Source organism: Strongylocentrotus purpuratus, unplaced genomic scaffold (assembly GCF_000002235.5).
Source record: "Strongylocentrotus purpuratus isolate Spur 01 unplaced genomic scaffold, Spur_5.0 spur5_scaffold_6, whole genome shotgun sequence".
In the NCBI taxonomy this organism is placed as follows: Eukaryota; Metazoa; Echinodermata; class Echinoidea; order Camarodonta; family Strongylocentrotidae; genus Strongylocentrotus; species Strongylocentrotus purpuratus.
Window position 1 is genome coordinate 1,355,780 of NW_022145612.1, and position 18,181 is coordinate 1,373,960.

Sequence of the window (18,181 nt, forward strand, 5' to 3'; positions counted from 1 at the left end):
CCCCCCCCCCCCCCCACTGAGCGACTTTTCGGCCGGCGCGATTTTCAAATTTTCGGGAGCAAAAAAAAAAAAAAAAGTTGGGCCCCCTTCCCTAGGAAATCCTGGATCCGCGCCTGAATAAACTACTCAACTAGTTAATCAATCAATTGATCAACCAATCAACTAGTCAATCGATTCATCAATAAGTCAACAATATTAAGCAATCAATCAATCACCAAGTCAGTCAATCAATCAATACAAAATTAATCAATCAAAATTGAATTAATCAATTAACCATTCAGTTAGTCTGTCAATCAATCTTATCAACCAACCAATCAATCAACTATTTAACCAATCATTCAACCAATCAATCAATCTCATCGACCAATCAATTTCATTCATCAACCAATCAATCAACCAATCAATTTCATCCATCAACCAATTAATCAACCAATCAATCAATTTCATCCATCAGCCAATCATTCAACCAATCAATCAATCTCATCGACCAATCAATTTCATCCATCAACCAATCAATCAACCAATCAATCAACAGTCAATCAATCAACCAATCAATCAATCTCATCGACCAATCAATCAACCAATCAATCAATCTCATCGACCTATCAATCAACCAATCAATCAATCTCATCGACCAATCAATCAACCAATCAATCAATCTCATCGACCAATCAATCAATCAACCAACTAACCAAACAGTCAATCAATCAACTGACTATTCAACACTCCATGGTTTCGTTGTTTTGATGCCACTCATTGACTTCATATTTTGACGAGAAATCAAATAAAAATTCGATTTTCTTTAATGGAAAAGTGTGTATTTTTCTTAAAATATAACTAAAAGCTACGCATACATCATATATTTTCTATATATTAAGATATATTAAAGATATACATAATCTTAAGGATAAATAACAGTACGTAGAGAAAATTCCGGAGTATTGCCTACTTAATTGAACATAATTATATATCGCAAATTTTAAAAAGGCTCTGAATAAGAAAAATTAGCTAAAGACGTTCGTTACTCATGCAGTCTGCTGTAAACATTGTACAGTACATGTTTTAATAAATCCAATGAGAAGGTAAGTCTTTATAACGCATTGTCCTCTAAAAACCCATGAATTTACAGTTCTTCCATGACATCTCCTTCCTCTATATACAAGATTGTGCTCCCTAATGCGTAAAACTAAATTTCTTTGTCAAAATAATCATCAGAAGTTGCTAAGTCTATAGTCCTCTAATATTCTCGTATGGTTGCCGCATTGTACACTAAAATGTTGACCATGTTCCAGATAGTCATCATAGTTGAGAATCGACACCATGCATGAACAAAATGAATAAAGATACAACATTATTGTTATGTTTTGCAATAGTAAAATTTAAAAGCAAGACAAAAGTACAATAAACTAAGTAAGACTAAATCATACTGTTAAGTACATCAAATAACAAAGACGTGTACCGCCCTATCTATTCATTAAAACAAATTAAAACGGCGTATAAAAATCATGTTAAAAACCGGTGAGAAGCGCAACCGAGTGACGCAATCGAGTGACAAACTTTCTTCATCAAAAAAAAAAGTGTATCAATCCCATACAATCAATAATAGTTCAAAGCAATTGCTATTTACTCTCTTAAATACATTAAACATGTACTCATAAATGGTTATGAAGTATACAGAACACCAACAAATATAAATATTTCTAAAAAATTTAGTATGTACCTAAACCATGATCATTGCATATTACTTTTGCGATCTTTCTTCATGGACAAAAGCATGAGACATTGTAAGATGAATATATCATAGAAAGACTAAAGTCACGGTAGTATAATTTGACACAACTATAAACATATGATAGAACTGAATTCGTTTTTTTTTTTAGTTAGGTTACATGACACCTAAACCCAACTACTGGTCAAGGCATAACGAGAATCACATGCATAAATATAAAACAAATATTCCGATAAAATGAATCGCAACTCATGGTTTAATGTAAAACTTTTTTAAAAAAACCGCTCATACCTTTTTAAGCATCTAGAGACAAATCTGAAAATCTCGATCATAATGTGGTTCATCATACCAATTTCCACTATGATAAGCATCAATATAATTATCAACACATGCCTGAAGAAAACTGTAAGTAACATGTCTTTGTTACAGTAATATATGAAATAATTTTAAAATATCCATTATTTTTGAAATGCTGTGAAAACTGCATTTAGGCCACAAGTTCTCCTATGAATTAGGTAAATCAGAACAAAAATGCGTCAGAGCATTATATGACCATCGTCGTCATCATCATCAAAATGCATAAAATGTCATTATTTTTCTCAAAACATTTAAAGAACCCAACACTTTCTTGAGAATCTGGTTATATGTTATTCTTTGTGACGTAAATCACACCCTACTGTAATATATCATTTGCGCCAAATAGAGATAGAAAAAGAAGAGAAGAAACAAAAAATCACGGTAAGATCATTTTAAGCTACACTAAGAGGGGAGGGGTGAAATTAACAGGTGACGTTGCGTTTGCATCATGGGAGGAGAAGAGGAGGCGGATTTCTACATTTTCTGCCAACTAATGATGTAGGTATTTTGGTGTGCATTTTCTGTATATTCTTTTGACAGGCAAACTAAATCAGACAATTCCCCTTCCTTAAGAACCATTCGCACATTTCTTATTGAGTCATCATTCTATTTATCGACGCATGCATGGGAGAGTAATTTATGAAGTGAAAGTGGTGCACTCTTTTGCTTCCGTGTGGCGCGGTTTTTAAACCTTCTCATAACGGCCTTTCTCTCGGGGTGGGTCCGGGTTCGACAGGGGAGCCCTCTCCTCTTGAATGCTCATTTCACCCGGTACTCTCCTATATGTCACACATGAATATAGAAAGATGGAGAGAGAGAGAGAGAGAGAGAGAGAGAGAGAGAAGGGGGGTTATGGACACAAGAGATAGAGAGGGAGAGAGAGAGAGAGAGAGAGGAAATGTATGAGTCAGAGAAAAGATACAGAGGGAGAGAGAGAGAGAGAGAGAGAGAAAATGTATGAGTTAGAGAAAAGATACAGAGGGAGAGAGAGAGAAAGAGAGAGAGAGAAAATGTATGAGTTAGAGAAAAGATACAGAGGGAGAGAGAGAGAAAGAGAGAGAGAGAAAATGTATGAGTTAGAGAAAAGATACAGAGGGAGAGAGAGAGAAGAGAGAGAGAGAAAATGTATGAGTTAGAGAAAAGATACAGAGGGAGAGAGAGAGAAAAGAGAGAGAAAAGGGGGAAGATGGGAGGGTAGAGGGATAGAGTGAGTGAGGGGGTTAAGGAAGAAAAAACAGGGAGGGTGAAAATTAATCCCCCAAAAGGGGAGAAAAAAACAAAATAGAGAAATGAAGAGAAATACATGGATTGACAGGAAAGCAGGAATGAAAGATAGAATGACATAGTAGCGAAAATGCAAACAGAAAGAGAACACAAAGTAGTATGTTTATGAAATGACATTGATAGAGAGCACTGTAACTCAAAACTGGATATTAATACACTGCGGCCACACTTCTGGAGTTGTTTTCCCAAACCACGGGCTAGCTCCCTCACCCAAGCAAGTTCATTTTGATTCGATGCTTCACTTGACCTGGGTGGAGAGGAAAGAAGAACTTACGTTCGTTCCTTTTAATGACTGAGCCTCACTTCATTGGTCCTACCTGTGTGTAATTGATAATGAATGATAGTACAATGAAAACAAAAGGAGTGGAATCATTAAGGAGAGGGTGAGAGAATAATATTATGAATGAAAGGCATGCAATGTTTTATTAAAAACGGAAAGTTATCGATGCAATGGAGGAAATGGGGAGAAGGAAATACAAAGTGTTAATGGTGTTACATGACTGTACATGTAATCATTAATCTGTTCAAGTTGTATTTATATATATATTATATATATATTATATATACACATAAAATAAGACATGAACTATATAAATACAAAATGGTAGGTCTATTATAACAACGGGAATGAGTGATGAAGCTGTAATGTTTCATTCATTCAAAGTCAACGGGACGTAAATACGATTTCTAGTAATGCCTTGAATAATTCAAATTAGGCTTATGTATCAACATTAAGTGCTTATAATAAGACAGACCATCCGAGTACTTTTCTCTCGAATTTATTTCAATTCTTTTTAAACAAAAGCAACTCTTTACCTCTAGTTTAAATCGAAAAATTCCGAGAATATCGTCAACATTAATACATAACCGTCTCTTAAACCTCAGTCATGCGAACCAGACCGGCTCCTGCATGGCAAGCAGCAGCGGAACATAACATTACTAAACTTCAAATGATCAAGAATGGTTCGGTTTAGCGTGTGACTGAGGTAGCAATGACTTATACGATGACTAATAATAACAACCTACCTTGTAGTTCCTGCTTCGTCCTTTGTTGCTCTTAATCTCTTCACAGAGATCCTATAAGTTCAAAATAGATAAAGGACAATGTTGGAAAGCTGTTTTCAAGAACGAGATTCATATGTTTCACTTATGAAAGCAACTTTACCTACAAGATCACATTTTGACTTCAAGAATATTATAACGTACATGTCTAAATCATAATTATGACATTTTAATCATAAATTATGAGATCTCAAAAACTAGACGACAAAAATTGGCAACAACAAAAATGACACAGAAGAAAACTTACATTGTATTTGCTGGTGGCTTGCTGCATCTGGTGACCAACTTTGCGGGACTGCATGGAGAGGGAAATAAAATTGATTTGGGAAAATAGATGTTACCATATGGTAAGAAGATCACCATTTTTATTGTTATAAATGAACTTTTTTTTTTACATAAAACATTTGTTTTTATTTTTATAGTACTGGCTTCCATTGTACCATTAGTCCAATAAAAATATATCCAATTGAAATCAACATAATAATAATTACTGTTTAACATTATCTTTTTAATGCATGAAGTCACATTCTTCTTTTTAATTGTTATTGAACTACTATAATTTTATGTAAATGTACAATTTATAACATGTTAAAATGTTTTCTTGTATTTTAATGTAAATTTGACAACACCTGACTCCGGACTATTGCCATATTCTTAAAAAACAACAATAAAACCGAAATAGCATTGAACCATCATCAAGGTAATGAATAATTATGTGCTATCAATTATTTAGTGCTACAAGGATACATAAGTTTGGGAGTCTTCCTTCATTAATGATGGTCGATCAGGTTTTGATGGCTACTCACCTTATAGCACGAGATAATGATGAAGATGATGTTGACAAGGACGGTTAAACCACCAAGGACACAGAGAGATGGTAAATCAAAGTGCTCCCAAACCTTATCACTTGAGAACAAAGAAGCCACGGCATTCTGGACTACAACAAGGCACAAGAACATCATACACCATAGCACGTAGTAATCCTGTATAGGAATGAATCATAAGAATAATAACAAAATGAATGCGATTTCGTCTCTAATATGCCTTCACCTCTATGTTCATTGACTGGTATACATTTTTTCAATAATTCTATGGCGGTAACAAGAACTTTCTGTTGCCAATTTTATGACACTTTGACCTTTTCCGTCCAAAATCTAATCAGTTCATTAACATTATTTACATCCGAGTTTGGTTTGAATCGCTTGAATGCTTTTTAATGTATTACGGTAACGACATATTTTCTGGCAGTTTTTAACAATTTCATGACCATGTGACCTTTAACCTTTGACCTCTTTCACCTAGAATCTCATCCGTTCATAAATTATGCTTGTATGCTATTACGTACTTGATCCTAGGTTGGTTAAACTCCGCTCAATGGTTCTTGAGTTATCTTGGCAACGAAAAACGGGACGGAAGGACAACCAGAAAACATAATTCTTGTGTACCACCTTCGGTGGCGGAGGCATGACAATAACAATGAAAATGTACTAATAAATTACAAAAAACACGATAATAATAATAATGTAATAATAATACTTCTACTACTACTAATATAATAATAATAATAATGTAATAATAACAATAATAATAATAATGATAATAGTACTTCTACTACTTCTAATAATAATAATGATAACGCAACTGTACTACTTCTACCACAACTACTACTAATATTAGGCCAACAAAAAAAAATATTTGTTTGTCCCCGACCGCCCGCTCGTCATTTTCGGGCCGCTCGCATTTTTTTTTTTTTCAATTCAATTTTTTTTTTTTTTTTTTTTGGGGGGGGGGGGGGAGCAATTTTAAATGCCAAACATACCATTTTATGCATTTGCAAGGATCAAAATGCGTCCCGTTGCCATTTTTGTCTTTTCAGTACGCAATTAGGTAAAAATGTCAAAATGCCGTTCATTCAAATCAGGTTCTGAGCATTCTTAAACTCATTTCAAAGCCCATCTGTACTAGTTTACAGGAGGGATTAGACCACCCTACAAGGTCACTGGACAGGTGGTTATCTCATCAAATCAGCTCTTAGTTAATATAAGATAAAGAGGATCTGCATGGGGGACCAATGGTCACCGATTAGGCATTGTTTGCTACATAGAGGGCGCAAGTAGCTATACATAGTACAATGGAGATTTAAAAGGTGCTGTATTTTAAAGCCCAAAATACTTTCTGTGTTGGTCTTGATATTCATTGTACATTAAACTAGTCTTTTACCATATTAAAGTGTTTTATAGACTTTGTTTGTTTAAATGCTTGACAATCCCAATTATTTTTTTTTTATGGAAAAAAAATATTTAAAAAAAAAAAAAAAAAAAATCCGCCCGCCCGCACCTACTCCAGAAAAGCAATCGAGGACAACCAAACAATTTTTTTTGCCTTAATAATTACTGATTTAGTTAGATTTAATTTAAAGTAATATAAGGGTATTTTTTCAAATTCTTTCTTTCTCCCCCTCTCTTCCTCCCTCCCTTTCTCTTTCTTTCTGATTCGCTTCTGCAATTAAATTGGTTACACTGTTGTTTTGCAATGTCATGACTTTTATATCATCATTTTGAAAAAAGTCAATCAGTCATCAAGTCTGTCAATGAGAGGATAAATAATGTTTGTTTTTTAAATCAACATACAAATTATACAATTATAATTATGTACCGGCATATCAAACATTTTGATTATCTGTTGAACAACTTAATATCGCGAAAGCACTCATAGTCATATTAATGTAGCTACCACCAACTACCTCCTGATATAACTTACGAGAAGCGTTTGGTATGATGTGTTGGGTAGACTCTGGGACACAACAAACTTGAAGGCGACAGCGGTAAGAAGCAGTGTTAACGTTACACTTAACCTATCCTCGGGTGCGTCTGCACTGACAGCATAAGATGTGAAAGCCAGAGGAGTGATCAGGAACTGAAACAGAAAATAAATATGCCCAAATATCCAGCAATATCTTGAAAAGTGAAAGAAGATTCGATGATGTAAACTAAAGTATTTTAATGGATGAGGAATAACAGGAAACCGAATCATAATGATACAATACTTCGAGTTTATAATTACAAATGTCTAATTGCCATCGACCTCGTTACTACTTTCGGATTGGTTTCACATTGTATGGAGAAAATTCATAACATGGAGCCCTAATGATATTTGAGAACAACTTAGTATCGTGCTGCTGTATATAGAATGAATTTACCAAGTTCAAGGAGCTTCGGCGGCAAATTTATTGTATCGAACGTACATGTATATAACCAAATGAATAGGGAATGTCGTTTGTCTTCAGCTTGATAGATCAACAATAACATTAAGATTTGTGCTTAACGTGATATACTTTGTAGCCTTGAAATACTTATAAACGATGTGGGTTCCAAACTACAATATCATCTAGTTATTAATGCACAGAACAACTAAAAACGTTATAGAAATTAACTTCATTCCCTGTTTGTATTATTAAAGTATACAGTTAAACAATCCATCGTTTCATAACGTGTAATTACTTGAATCTCTATACAGTGTGAGTCAAAAAAAAGTTTACACCTAGAAAATTACTAATTATTAAAATAAATCATCGATGAACATTAAATTGTTATATGTCTTATGAAAGAGTGTTTTATCCCAAATCAATTGGTACTATTTTTGTGTGGTATGTGTTCACGCTTGGATGAACAGGAGACATTGTTTGCCAGAGTGCAAACATCGACTTGCGCCAAAGTTGCCTGTGTGATGTTTGAATAAAACAATTGGGATTTGGGTATTAATTCGGTCTTTGCAGATCCAAATAACATCCCTAACAAAATTAATCATGCCACACATATCAAATATCGAATATTAAATATCGACGAACATTTGTGCGGGCGTGTGTGGGTGTATGTGACTTTGCCCGTTGCAAAAACCATATGCAATGCATTTCATTTGATACATTCAATCCATTCTCTCACTCCGCTAATCCCAACATAATACATACTGTAGGCATCATTTTGGCGCAAGTCGATTTTTGCACTCTCGCAAACAATGTCACCTGTTCATCCAAGCGTGAACACAAACCACACAAAAATGGTACCAAATGATTTGGGATAAAACACTCTTTCATAAGATGTATAATAATTTACTGTTCATAGATGATTTTAAAATTAATTAGCAATTTTCTAGGTGTAAACTTTTTTTTGACTCACTCGGTAGACTGACGTTTTTCTCATGGGGAATTTGACACCTTTCAGGTGTTTACCAGAAAACGGGTGATATACCAACAAGAGAGAACTTCACTTTAATGAGCGACAAGTCTTACGTTAAGCGCACACCATCCACCATTTTCAAGAACCGCCTCGTATAAAAACTTAATATATCAGTTTTAGAATATGAATTATAATAAGCAGCATGCATCACATTTAAAAACTGGCTGACATAAAACAAAAAAGATGATGATGAATGAAGTAGCCGTCGACATACCATGATGAGGGCTACATTCCACATGTAATAACTAGCCTTTCGCTTCACATTCACGACCACGTTGTAGAGTGGGTAAGCGTTCACTGCTCCTGACGTCATCTTCTCTTCCTCTACCTGATGCGCGCTTACATGCTTCTGTAGTTCCCATTCTTGCTCACCTGTTTGCCACAAAAATGAAGCGAAAATATCACAAATTTAAGAAATTTATAATTCATGGTGATAATGACACATAATAATTGTGTTGATCTCATCGGAGTTAATAATTCTGTAATTCATTCTTCCCTAAAATCTTGCGTGAAAAGATGATTGCATGACATGCTCTAGTGGCACTCGCCGCTATTGCCCTGAGGACCGAATTCTTATCATCAATCCCGGATCCAACACTAATCTTAATTCATAGCAATAGCGTTGTCGGATTGTCAAAATACTATCTAAATTATGAGAAATATTGTCTCCACTCTTAATATTCTTTGACAATAGTTCATTAAACATTCACATGCACACATCCCTCGTACAACTCCTGCAAAACTATTGGCCGATCTCTTTCTTGCCGATCGATCTCTTTCTTACCCATCTCCTCCCTCCGACCTCTCTGGATCTCTCTGATTCTCTCTTCAATCTCTCTACATTGATACCTTCCCGGTCCATTTTTAAATTTTCAAAACTCATCTCTATTCTATCATACTTATATCCTGTGTATTTCTTCTATGTTCTCACCTGTGAATGTATCTGTTCTGACACTGTCCTTCTGGCTCATATCCTTGCAGAATTCGGTTACTTTCCTCGGCCAGTCGGACATGATTTTGATCGTCAGATTCTTCAAATAAAAAAGTAAATTCACATTACCATTTAAATATGCATGATTTAATGTCAATGAAAGTTCAACATAATTTTGTGTTTATACGTTATTGAATAATAGACAACTTTCCCGACATGATGTCAATGTATCAAAATATGACACATATGATTATGGAATTTTATATATTTCCGAAAGAGTTTAGTTTGGAAGACCTATTTGGCTGTGTAGCATTTGGATATGTATTACAGAGGCGGACCCGGAATGTCCATTAAACAGCCGCAGCCCTCCCCCTCTCCCATATACGATATTGAAAATAATAACTTGTGAAAATTACACTATTATTAGGGCTACACATTGTTATAATATTGGAGAAAACCGGCGGGAGTCCCGAAAATTATTCAGGGGGATGTTGACGCCCGATAGTTTTGCTAACCCCCTTTCCTCGTGAGGTTGGATCTGCCCTGTATTATCCATTAATCAGAAGTTATTATATACAAACAGGACAAAATTATCGTTCTTTGTTTCGACCATCATCAATCTCTTTTTTTACCTGGTAATCGAAAGGAAACTCATTCAGTTTCATAGTTGATTTGAAGACTCCTTTCATTCTGATTGATAGCTGAGCATCGGGTACTGGATCATCTTCGTCATCGTCTGGTGATTTGAGACCAAGTCGTCTCTTTACTTCGTACTTATCGGTGCTCACGGCATTGAAGAAATAGATCCTTGGGTCCCATTGTTCACCCCAATCAATGTCCTACCGAGGAGGAGGATGAGGAGGAGAAGAGGAAGAAGAAGAAAGAAGAAGAAAAGAAGAAGAAGAAGAAGAAGAAGAAGAAGAGAAGAAGAAGAAGAAGAAGAAGAAGAAGAAGATGATGATGAAGAAGAGAAATATTAATTTTTAAAAAATAACATGTTAACAGTATAAGTCCCGGTGTCTATGGATTCTGTCTCACTCCAGGATCTGTCAGTATGGAGAGTTTTGAACTTCTTAATTTTTACTAATTTCTTCAATTTCCCCAACTTATCAGTCATTATTATATTTCCTCTTGTATCACCTATTTAATTACCTTCATTTGATCTTCTAGAATCCTGTTTTTCTCATTTTTCGTGTAAATAATTTTCTAAGCGCTTTATCACGCTCCTCGCTTTCCCCAATTCTTTGATTATCCTTAACGAAATATATATCTGTATTTCTCATTAAAAAGTCATCAAAAAAAAAAGTCATCATTAAAAAGTCATCAAAAAAAAAAAGGTGCGCAGATAGAATCCAAACTGTTGACACTAGAAAAACGAGCCGATAATGACATGTATGACATGTAATAAGGTATACAATATGAACACGGTATAACTTACCTCTGCTTTCATTCCCTTCAGAGCAGGCTCCTTCCATTTGACAGTAAGGGCGAGTTCACATGTAAACTCCTCCCTGATGGTATCAATGTCTCCGATGGTGATGATGTTTACTCTCATCCGACAGTATACCTTTAAGTACATAAAAATAGGCTCTAGTGTGAATGATCCCGCATTTGTTATGGTCGCGTATATTGACACAACCAGCAAACATCACACAACAATAACGATGAAAATCTTATGGGCGAACAGGAAATTATACCAAAGCATGGAAATACATGCAGTGCCGCGTTAATACCCACAGAGGCATTAGGCGGTGCCCCCCCCCCCCTATCTTGAAAATATAAATAATCGCGCAATCGTTAGCTATTTATGGCAACTGTCATCTCATTTGCATTTCACACACTAATCTCTTATTTCCATAAAGTTAGTCAGTTAAAAGTTCAGGATATACACAAATTGAAAAAAAGTCAATTTTATATTTTCGTACTTTTACATTTTGCTGCTGAAGTTTGTAGATGATTATTTTTCATGAAAATTGTTTGCTTGTTCCATACTCTACTAGAGAGTCCTGTCATATTCGCATTCCTGAATTTAAGTAGGCCCATGCATTTGCTCGTACCACAATCACATTTAGTGGTCCAAAGACTCCAGAGTAATGGAATTGTCTTGAGTCTGAAATAAAGAGATCCGGGAAAGAGATGTCTTTCTCTGTCAAGTTTTAAAAAGAAATATAAAAATGAATTGATTAAGTCTTACTCCCACTGATAAAATATTCATTGTTTGCCCTTTCCTTTTTCTTGAGTGTGCGCGTGCGTGGTTATGTGTGCGTGTGCCTAAACTATTCGTAATTCTTTTCAAGTACATTGCATATTATTATGTATATAATTCCGGGGACAAGCCTGTGAAAGGCCTTTGGCCTAAGTTCACTCCTTCACAGTTTGATATTTTTTTGTTATTTTATCTGTTTAAATGTTGTACTATACCTTTAATTGTAGTTGAATTTATTTATACCTTTACTACATTTAATGGTTGTTCTGTATGTTCATTGTCATATGTATCGAATTGTGAAAAGAATAAAATTGGATTGAACTTAAATCAATGTGAGCAGAGACGTTTGTTTATTATTTTAATGTTCCGTTTAGAACAAAATAAACTTGCTTCGCTCGCTCGTTACAAACCTTATATGACAAGTATTCAGCTCCCTTTGCTAATTATTGTGCCCACAGGCCCCAAGCATCTTTGTTTCTTGCTGCGCATTTAATTAGAAAAGTTTGTAAAGTTGTACACTTGACAGATTGTTAGCCCTATATTCACTGAACATATTGCAATACATTTGTTTACGTTCCTGGAGAAAGAAAAAATATATATCTCGGTGTGACGACGTACTGAGGAAAATGACTTGTTGCTGCTTTCTATTTAATCTACTTACAGAATCCTCGTGGGTGTATAGTGGGCTTTGTCAATGCGGTTTTTGATGCATACCAAAACGCCCACGGATCATAATTCTTCAAGTAACGTAACAGGGCATAATCAGGGCATAATCAGAACATAACAACCGCTTCAAGTCATATGAATGAGTCATGAGTGATTGCGCAATTTTTGAGTTATGAAAAAGAATATGCCAGAAGAGAAGAGAAAAAGTTGGATTCGGGAAATGGGCGAAATTTGGAAGGAGCCAAGAAACGTGACTCTTTCCAGCTGAGGTTACATATAGGATGATGATATTATTATGGATTGCACTTAAATCATTCAATGCAGTCATGAAATCCATCTTAATCATGAAATTATTCACATTGTTGGTACAATATTTCATTTGTTTCCTCAGCAAGTAATATCAAAAGTTGTCAGTGAAAACAGTGACATCATACATTCATTCTTTATTTTCATTTCGAATTAGACAAGGAAACATTCTATGTACGTTAAACCCTTCAATGTGTCCCCAGAACTTTTGAATTTAAAGATGAATCCAGGGGCGGATCTAGCTTTTTGCTAAGGGGGGGGGGGGGTTTGACCAAAATAATGACGATGCAGAGCATCGTCCACGAGCCGCGTAGCGGCGAGCCGATTTTTTTGGGGGTGTTTATTTGAACCCCGTAAGTGATGTTTTCCTGGCATCTATTAACACAATGGAGACCATAAAAAGCAGTGCATGATAACGTCTTTTTAAATCAAGTAACAGCTTAATACACAGTTATATCCATCCTTTTTATCATGTGCTTGGTTAAGTTACCAGATGAGTTGAATATCTTCTCACAATATTTGCACTTGAAAGGGTTTCTCTCCAGCGTGCGTTCTTTTTTCTTTCTTTTTTTCTTTCTTTTTTTTTTGTTTTTTTTTGGGCCGCCCAAGGGGGGGGGTTTGAACCCCCTAAACCCCCCCCCCCCCCCGTAGATCCGCGCCTGGAATCAGAAGAGTGATGAGCGATTAGATTGTCAAAGGAACTGTCAGTAAGTAATGAATGTTAGTGGAATGTCGATGCAATGTAACATTATATAAGAAGTTTTGGAATTACAAAAATTAAGAGTGATTGACTCAATATAGCAAAAGTTCACGAGCACCAGTTTTGGGTATAGTGGACTACATACACAAAAGCTCGGTACAAACTTTTCAGTTCGTTTTCGTCATATTTCGAATACGAGCGCGTTTAGATAGAACAATCTTCTTCCGGGAAGATTAATTCCTCTATGATTTTCTTCCAAACTAATATAAAAAAAGATAATGAAAGCTCACACATTATTTTCATCTATACCGAAACTCAATCTTCTCTTTAAACTGAGCTAGACAGTTAGCTCAAGGGTCTATAATGAAGGTTGAACTGAACAATTTGTTAGGTCAAGAGGTTGGACTGAATGATATTATCTCACCTTGTGTCCATCCGTACGTTTCTTGTGCACCACATCTTCTGTTCGTCCGTTGTCTTCTATCTTTTCCAATAGTTTCTCCATCCGGTTCATTGAGGCCGCGACCGCCTCCATATTATCTCCGCTCGCCATCTTCCTTTAATAAGATCTGGATTTTCTGGTAAAGAATGATACACTATAGATTGTTACATTGATTTGGAAACATTTTCAAATGTATCGAAGGCACCAAAAGATTGGACAGTCAGATAGAAACGCGTATTGAGCAGTGAACAGACGATGATAATACTGATAAGAAATTATTTTGGCTCTGCTGATAAAATTGAAAGAATATACGGAGAGAGAGAGAGAGGGAGAGAGAGAGAGAGAGTCTCGTCATTCGACATTTTCTGCATTTTTTCGCTGCATTCCCCTCTGGCAGACATTTTAATGTTGAGCGACTCATGACTCATTATAATGTTTCTCACTGTCTACGTGACAGGTGAATCAATTAGGCCAACATCCCACAAATGTTTCAGGGTGCCAGAAAATCATTATGACTAATATCAATGAAGAGCTCATTGATGTGTGTATACAGGCGATACTAATTATTATGTTCCATGCAGTTAAAATCACATGGCACATTGCGGTACAGATATCAAATACTTGCTATAAAAAGTATTGTCAAATTTCTTCACAAAATGTGTACAATTTCCCCTTCCGTTTTTCTATTAAGTAATTCTGTTTATTCAGGGGCTTTTCATTGAAGAAAACATGTTTTTAGATTAACGAGTCTATTGAAAACTTTGAAGTGATCTCATGCATGAATGCCCGGATGGTGTATGAGTTGGAGGAAAGCAAATTTGAACAAAACAGTCAATCCCTTCGCTTGATATGACTAAATAAGTCAACACTAAACTCTTTTTTTTAATAAGCCACACGGGGTATATAAAAGACAAACCGCCCTAGTGTCAGAACAATTTTTGTTTAAACAAAAAAATGTCATAAAATGGAGGGCACTTAATTTTCTACATATCACGTTTCATATGCCTATATATTTTTTTTAAAACCGCAATATTAATAAAATATCATACATAATTAATTTAGGCCTATGTACATGTAGCTCTACTATAATAGTTTAGAAGGGAACAAATCGATATTATATCAAGGCATTCAAACAATTATTATCGCTCTGGCTTTTAGCTACATAGTACCTGCAAGTGAAGGAAATACTGTTGAAAGGGTGATTAGGAGTGCAGATTAATTACTGAGCATAGGAGTGGATGATATGGATATTATTATGTATCCTACCGAGTATCGTCATAGAAGTAGAAGTGGAAGTATGCCATGTAAATCGACACTGAACATCGTACACCAGTATAACATGCATTGCCTTAATTCCATAGCTTCATAATTTATTCTAGAATGTATAACCCATGCTATTTCAGTTGTCTGAGCCTGGTAAATGAACTCTTCCTGTTATTATGGATTAAATGCAAACAGTCTATATATTACATCCCACCACACAGCACACTGGTGTCATGTTCATTATCATATTATCATCACAAGAGCAATCGAAAAGCTATAATGAAGAAACGACAGCGTAAATAAAACACGAAGCAACCTAACCAGGAAGAAGAGAGAGAGAATAGAGCTCTTGAAAAGGATTGCATTTCAACAATTCCTCAGGCGCCCATATCGCATTCACATCTCACTTCGCCATTATCATTCCTAATAATGGTATAATTACTGTATGGAATAATACATCATGATCATGCTCATCACATTCACGACAAAGTATAAAAAATAGATGCATGCCTTACCTTTTGCGACAACAAGATTATACACCCAGGATATATCCACAGTATGTTCTCTTCTGCTCTCACTAGCACAGCGAATAACTGTATGCCTAGGTAGGTATTATAGTCCATACACACTCACACACTGTACATTCGTTGCTGTGTATATACTCTGTGATGTGAACGTTTGCTGTGCGGAATTTGCAAAGGAACGTGGAACGAAGAATCCTTTATTATTACCCTTCTCCACGGGTTACTGGTTTAATTGAATAGAGATATTAAAGAGAGTACAAGAGACAAGGTAAAGCAGAGATCTATATGGACTTTGTTCTTCCAAAAGAAAAACATTCTTATATTGCGCCATTTCACATTAATTTTGTTTAGATAAGTGGTGAGTCTTGAAAATATGAAAACCCTGTTATCATGTTGTTGCTGTTGTTGTGTTTGTTTGTTGTTGTTGTTTTTTATGGGGGGGGGGGGGACCGGTAGCAGGCCGCACTAAATTTCTAGGCGATGGATAAATACAAGAAAGAAAAAAACATTTAAACCTATTCTCCTGAGTCAACTCAGGTTAAGATTTCTCTTAATTATTTCAATTTTTATTTTCTATAAGTATAACGTGGAGGTGGGAAGAAGGAGGAGGAGGAGGAGGGGGAGGGGGGGGGGGGGGGGGGGAGGGGGTATTGAGTGTGAATGGGTCTACATCGGATCGGCGTCATGTTTATTCGAAAATGGGTCTGTTTAATTGTTATTGTTGAACTCTAGACATTCATAGAAAAATTATTTTTAACATAATGGAAACTTCTCATTACGGGGACATTGGGACCATGAAAATTACCGTGTATATATCAGGTAGGCTACCTTGTTATTAGAGGGCGCGAACCTATTGACTTGATTTCGAACCCGGGACCTCTCGATTACGAGACCATGCACTGCCCTACCACTGAGCGAACGCGCCTAATACTATTATTTTTAAAAATCCATATACAATTTTCAGTTTTGCAATTAAAGTTGAAAGTCAATTCAAAATAGGTGAATAAAGTGATTTTAAAAGCAAGATTATATGGATGTAGATAATGGTTGGGAATGCTTTTCAAACTAGTTTTTTATAAGACTTTTTAAGAACACGGGACGAAAAATATTCTTTGTATTTTGTCATGAAAAGGTGATGTTTCTTTTGATAGACGTTGCAATTATTATCAAAATCATGCAAGCTTTCGTTAAACGTTTTGAATAAAATTCGAACATGTAATATATGTTAGCCAACTCAGGGGCGGATCTAGCTTTTTGCTAAGGGGGGGGTTGACCAATAATGACGATGCGGAGCATCGTCCACGAGCCGCGAAGCGGCGAGCCGATTTTTTTAGGGGTGTTTAGTGAACCCCGTAAGTGATGTTTTCCTGGCATCTATTAACACAATGGAGACCATAAAAAGCAGTGCATGATAACGTCTTTTTAAATCAAGTAACAGTTAAATACACAGTTATATCCAGAGTTATCATGTGTTTGGTTAAGTTACCAGATGAGTTGAATATCTTTTCACAATATTTGCACTTGAAAGGGTTTCTCTCCAGCGTGCGTTCTTTTTTCTTTCTTTTTTTCTTTTTTTTTCTTCTTTTTTTCCCCCTTTTGTTTTTTTTGTTTTTTGGGCCGCCCAAGGGGGGTCTGTTTGCTTCCATATTGCTTGTCACTACACTCAGACCAGACTGATAAAAAAGTGAGCAACTTGAACAAGTAATCCAGGAAATGAGCAGCCCAGCTCAGCGTGCGTTGCCAGGTTAAATCTTCACAAAATCCCCACCCAAACGACACTTAAAATATCCCCAAAGTTGCCAAATTTTGACAGAAAATCCCCAAATTCGTTTTTCATAAAACTCAATATTATTTTCATTCCCAAATATTTATTTTTCATCCCCAAAGACTTCAACAATCCCCCAATTTTTTTTTTATTTTAATGTGGGGATTTTGGGGATGAGAATGGCCTAGCTTGTCACTTCGGCGGTGGCCCGTGTCCTCAAAAAAGCTGATGGGGGGGGGGGGGGGCAAGGGACTATGTGACATTTGTTCGCCCAACCCCCCCCCCCTCCCCCCCAAAAAAGAAATAATAATAATAATAATAATAATAATAATAATAATAATAATAATAATAATAATAATAATAATAATAATAATAATAATAAATGAAATAAATGAAATAAATACATAGAAATAGAATAAAATAAAATTACAAGTTTTAAAAAAAAGATAAGATTTAAAAAAATGGTCCCCGGATTTTTTTTTTTTGGGGGGGTTGCAACCCCCCCAACCCCCCCCCCCCCCCCCTCCCTCTAGATCCGCTTCTGCCAACTGCATGGATAAGATATACGAATAGAAAACAGTCCAGATAGTGGACTAAATTAAAGCACGCATGCAAAACAATCCGCATTCCACTCTGTAATGTTTTAAACAAAAGATGGCGCTAGACCTCTTATTTTATGCAAGCGGTCGGCCGCGCTATACAATTTTAACA

At 35.7% G+C, this 18,181-nt stretch overlaps 1 protein-coding gene across 2 annotated transcripts; it reads right to left on the reverse strand.

Annotated features, from left to right (window-relative positions):
• Positions 1 to 3,257: 3,257 nt before the first annotated feature.
• On the reverse strand, positions 3,258 to 15,820 carry LOC584651 (glycine receptor subunit beta). 2 transcript variants are annotated; one of them, XM_030972335.1, is made up of 11 exons: positions 15,697 to 15,820; positions 13,901 to 14,054; positions 11,037 to 11,165; positions 10,231 to 10,437; positions 9,599 to 9,698; positions 8,882 to 9,039; positions 7,193 to 7,348; positions 5,239 to 5,415; positions 4,680 to 4,727; positions 4,397 to 4,447; positions 3,258 to 3,683 (listed from the first exon to the last, which is right to left on the reverse strand). In XM_030972335.1, the coding sequence occupies exons 2-11, from the start codon at positions 14,027 to 14,029 to the stop codon at positions 3,675 to 3,677; spliced, it is 1,164 nt and encodes a 387-aa protein (XP_030828195.1). In that variant the 5' UTR covers positions 14,030 to 14,054; positions 15,697 to 15,820; the 3' UTR covers positions 3,258 to 3,674. The 2 variants fall into 2 exon arrangements, with proteins under 2 accessions (XP_030828195.1, XP_030828194.1); XM_030972334.1 differs by having other exon boundaries at positions 3,259 to 3,687.
• Between the last annotated feature and the right edge of the window lie 2,361 nt (positions 15,821 to 18,181).

Coding starts and splice junctions, on each gene's coding strand:
- LOC584651 (XM_030972334.1), bottom strand. CDS start 14,029: ATGGCGAGCGGAGATAATATGGAGGCGGTCGCGGCCTCAATGAACCGG. Junction 9,699..10,230: donor AGTTTCCTTTCGATTACCAG/GTAAAAAAAGAG, acceptor TTTTATTTGAAG/AATCTGACGATCAAAATCAT. Junction 4,448..4,679: donor AAGCCACCAGCAAATACAAT/GTAAGTTTTCTT, acceptor TTGAACTTATAG/GATCTCTGTGAAGAGATTAA.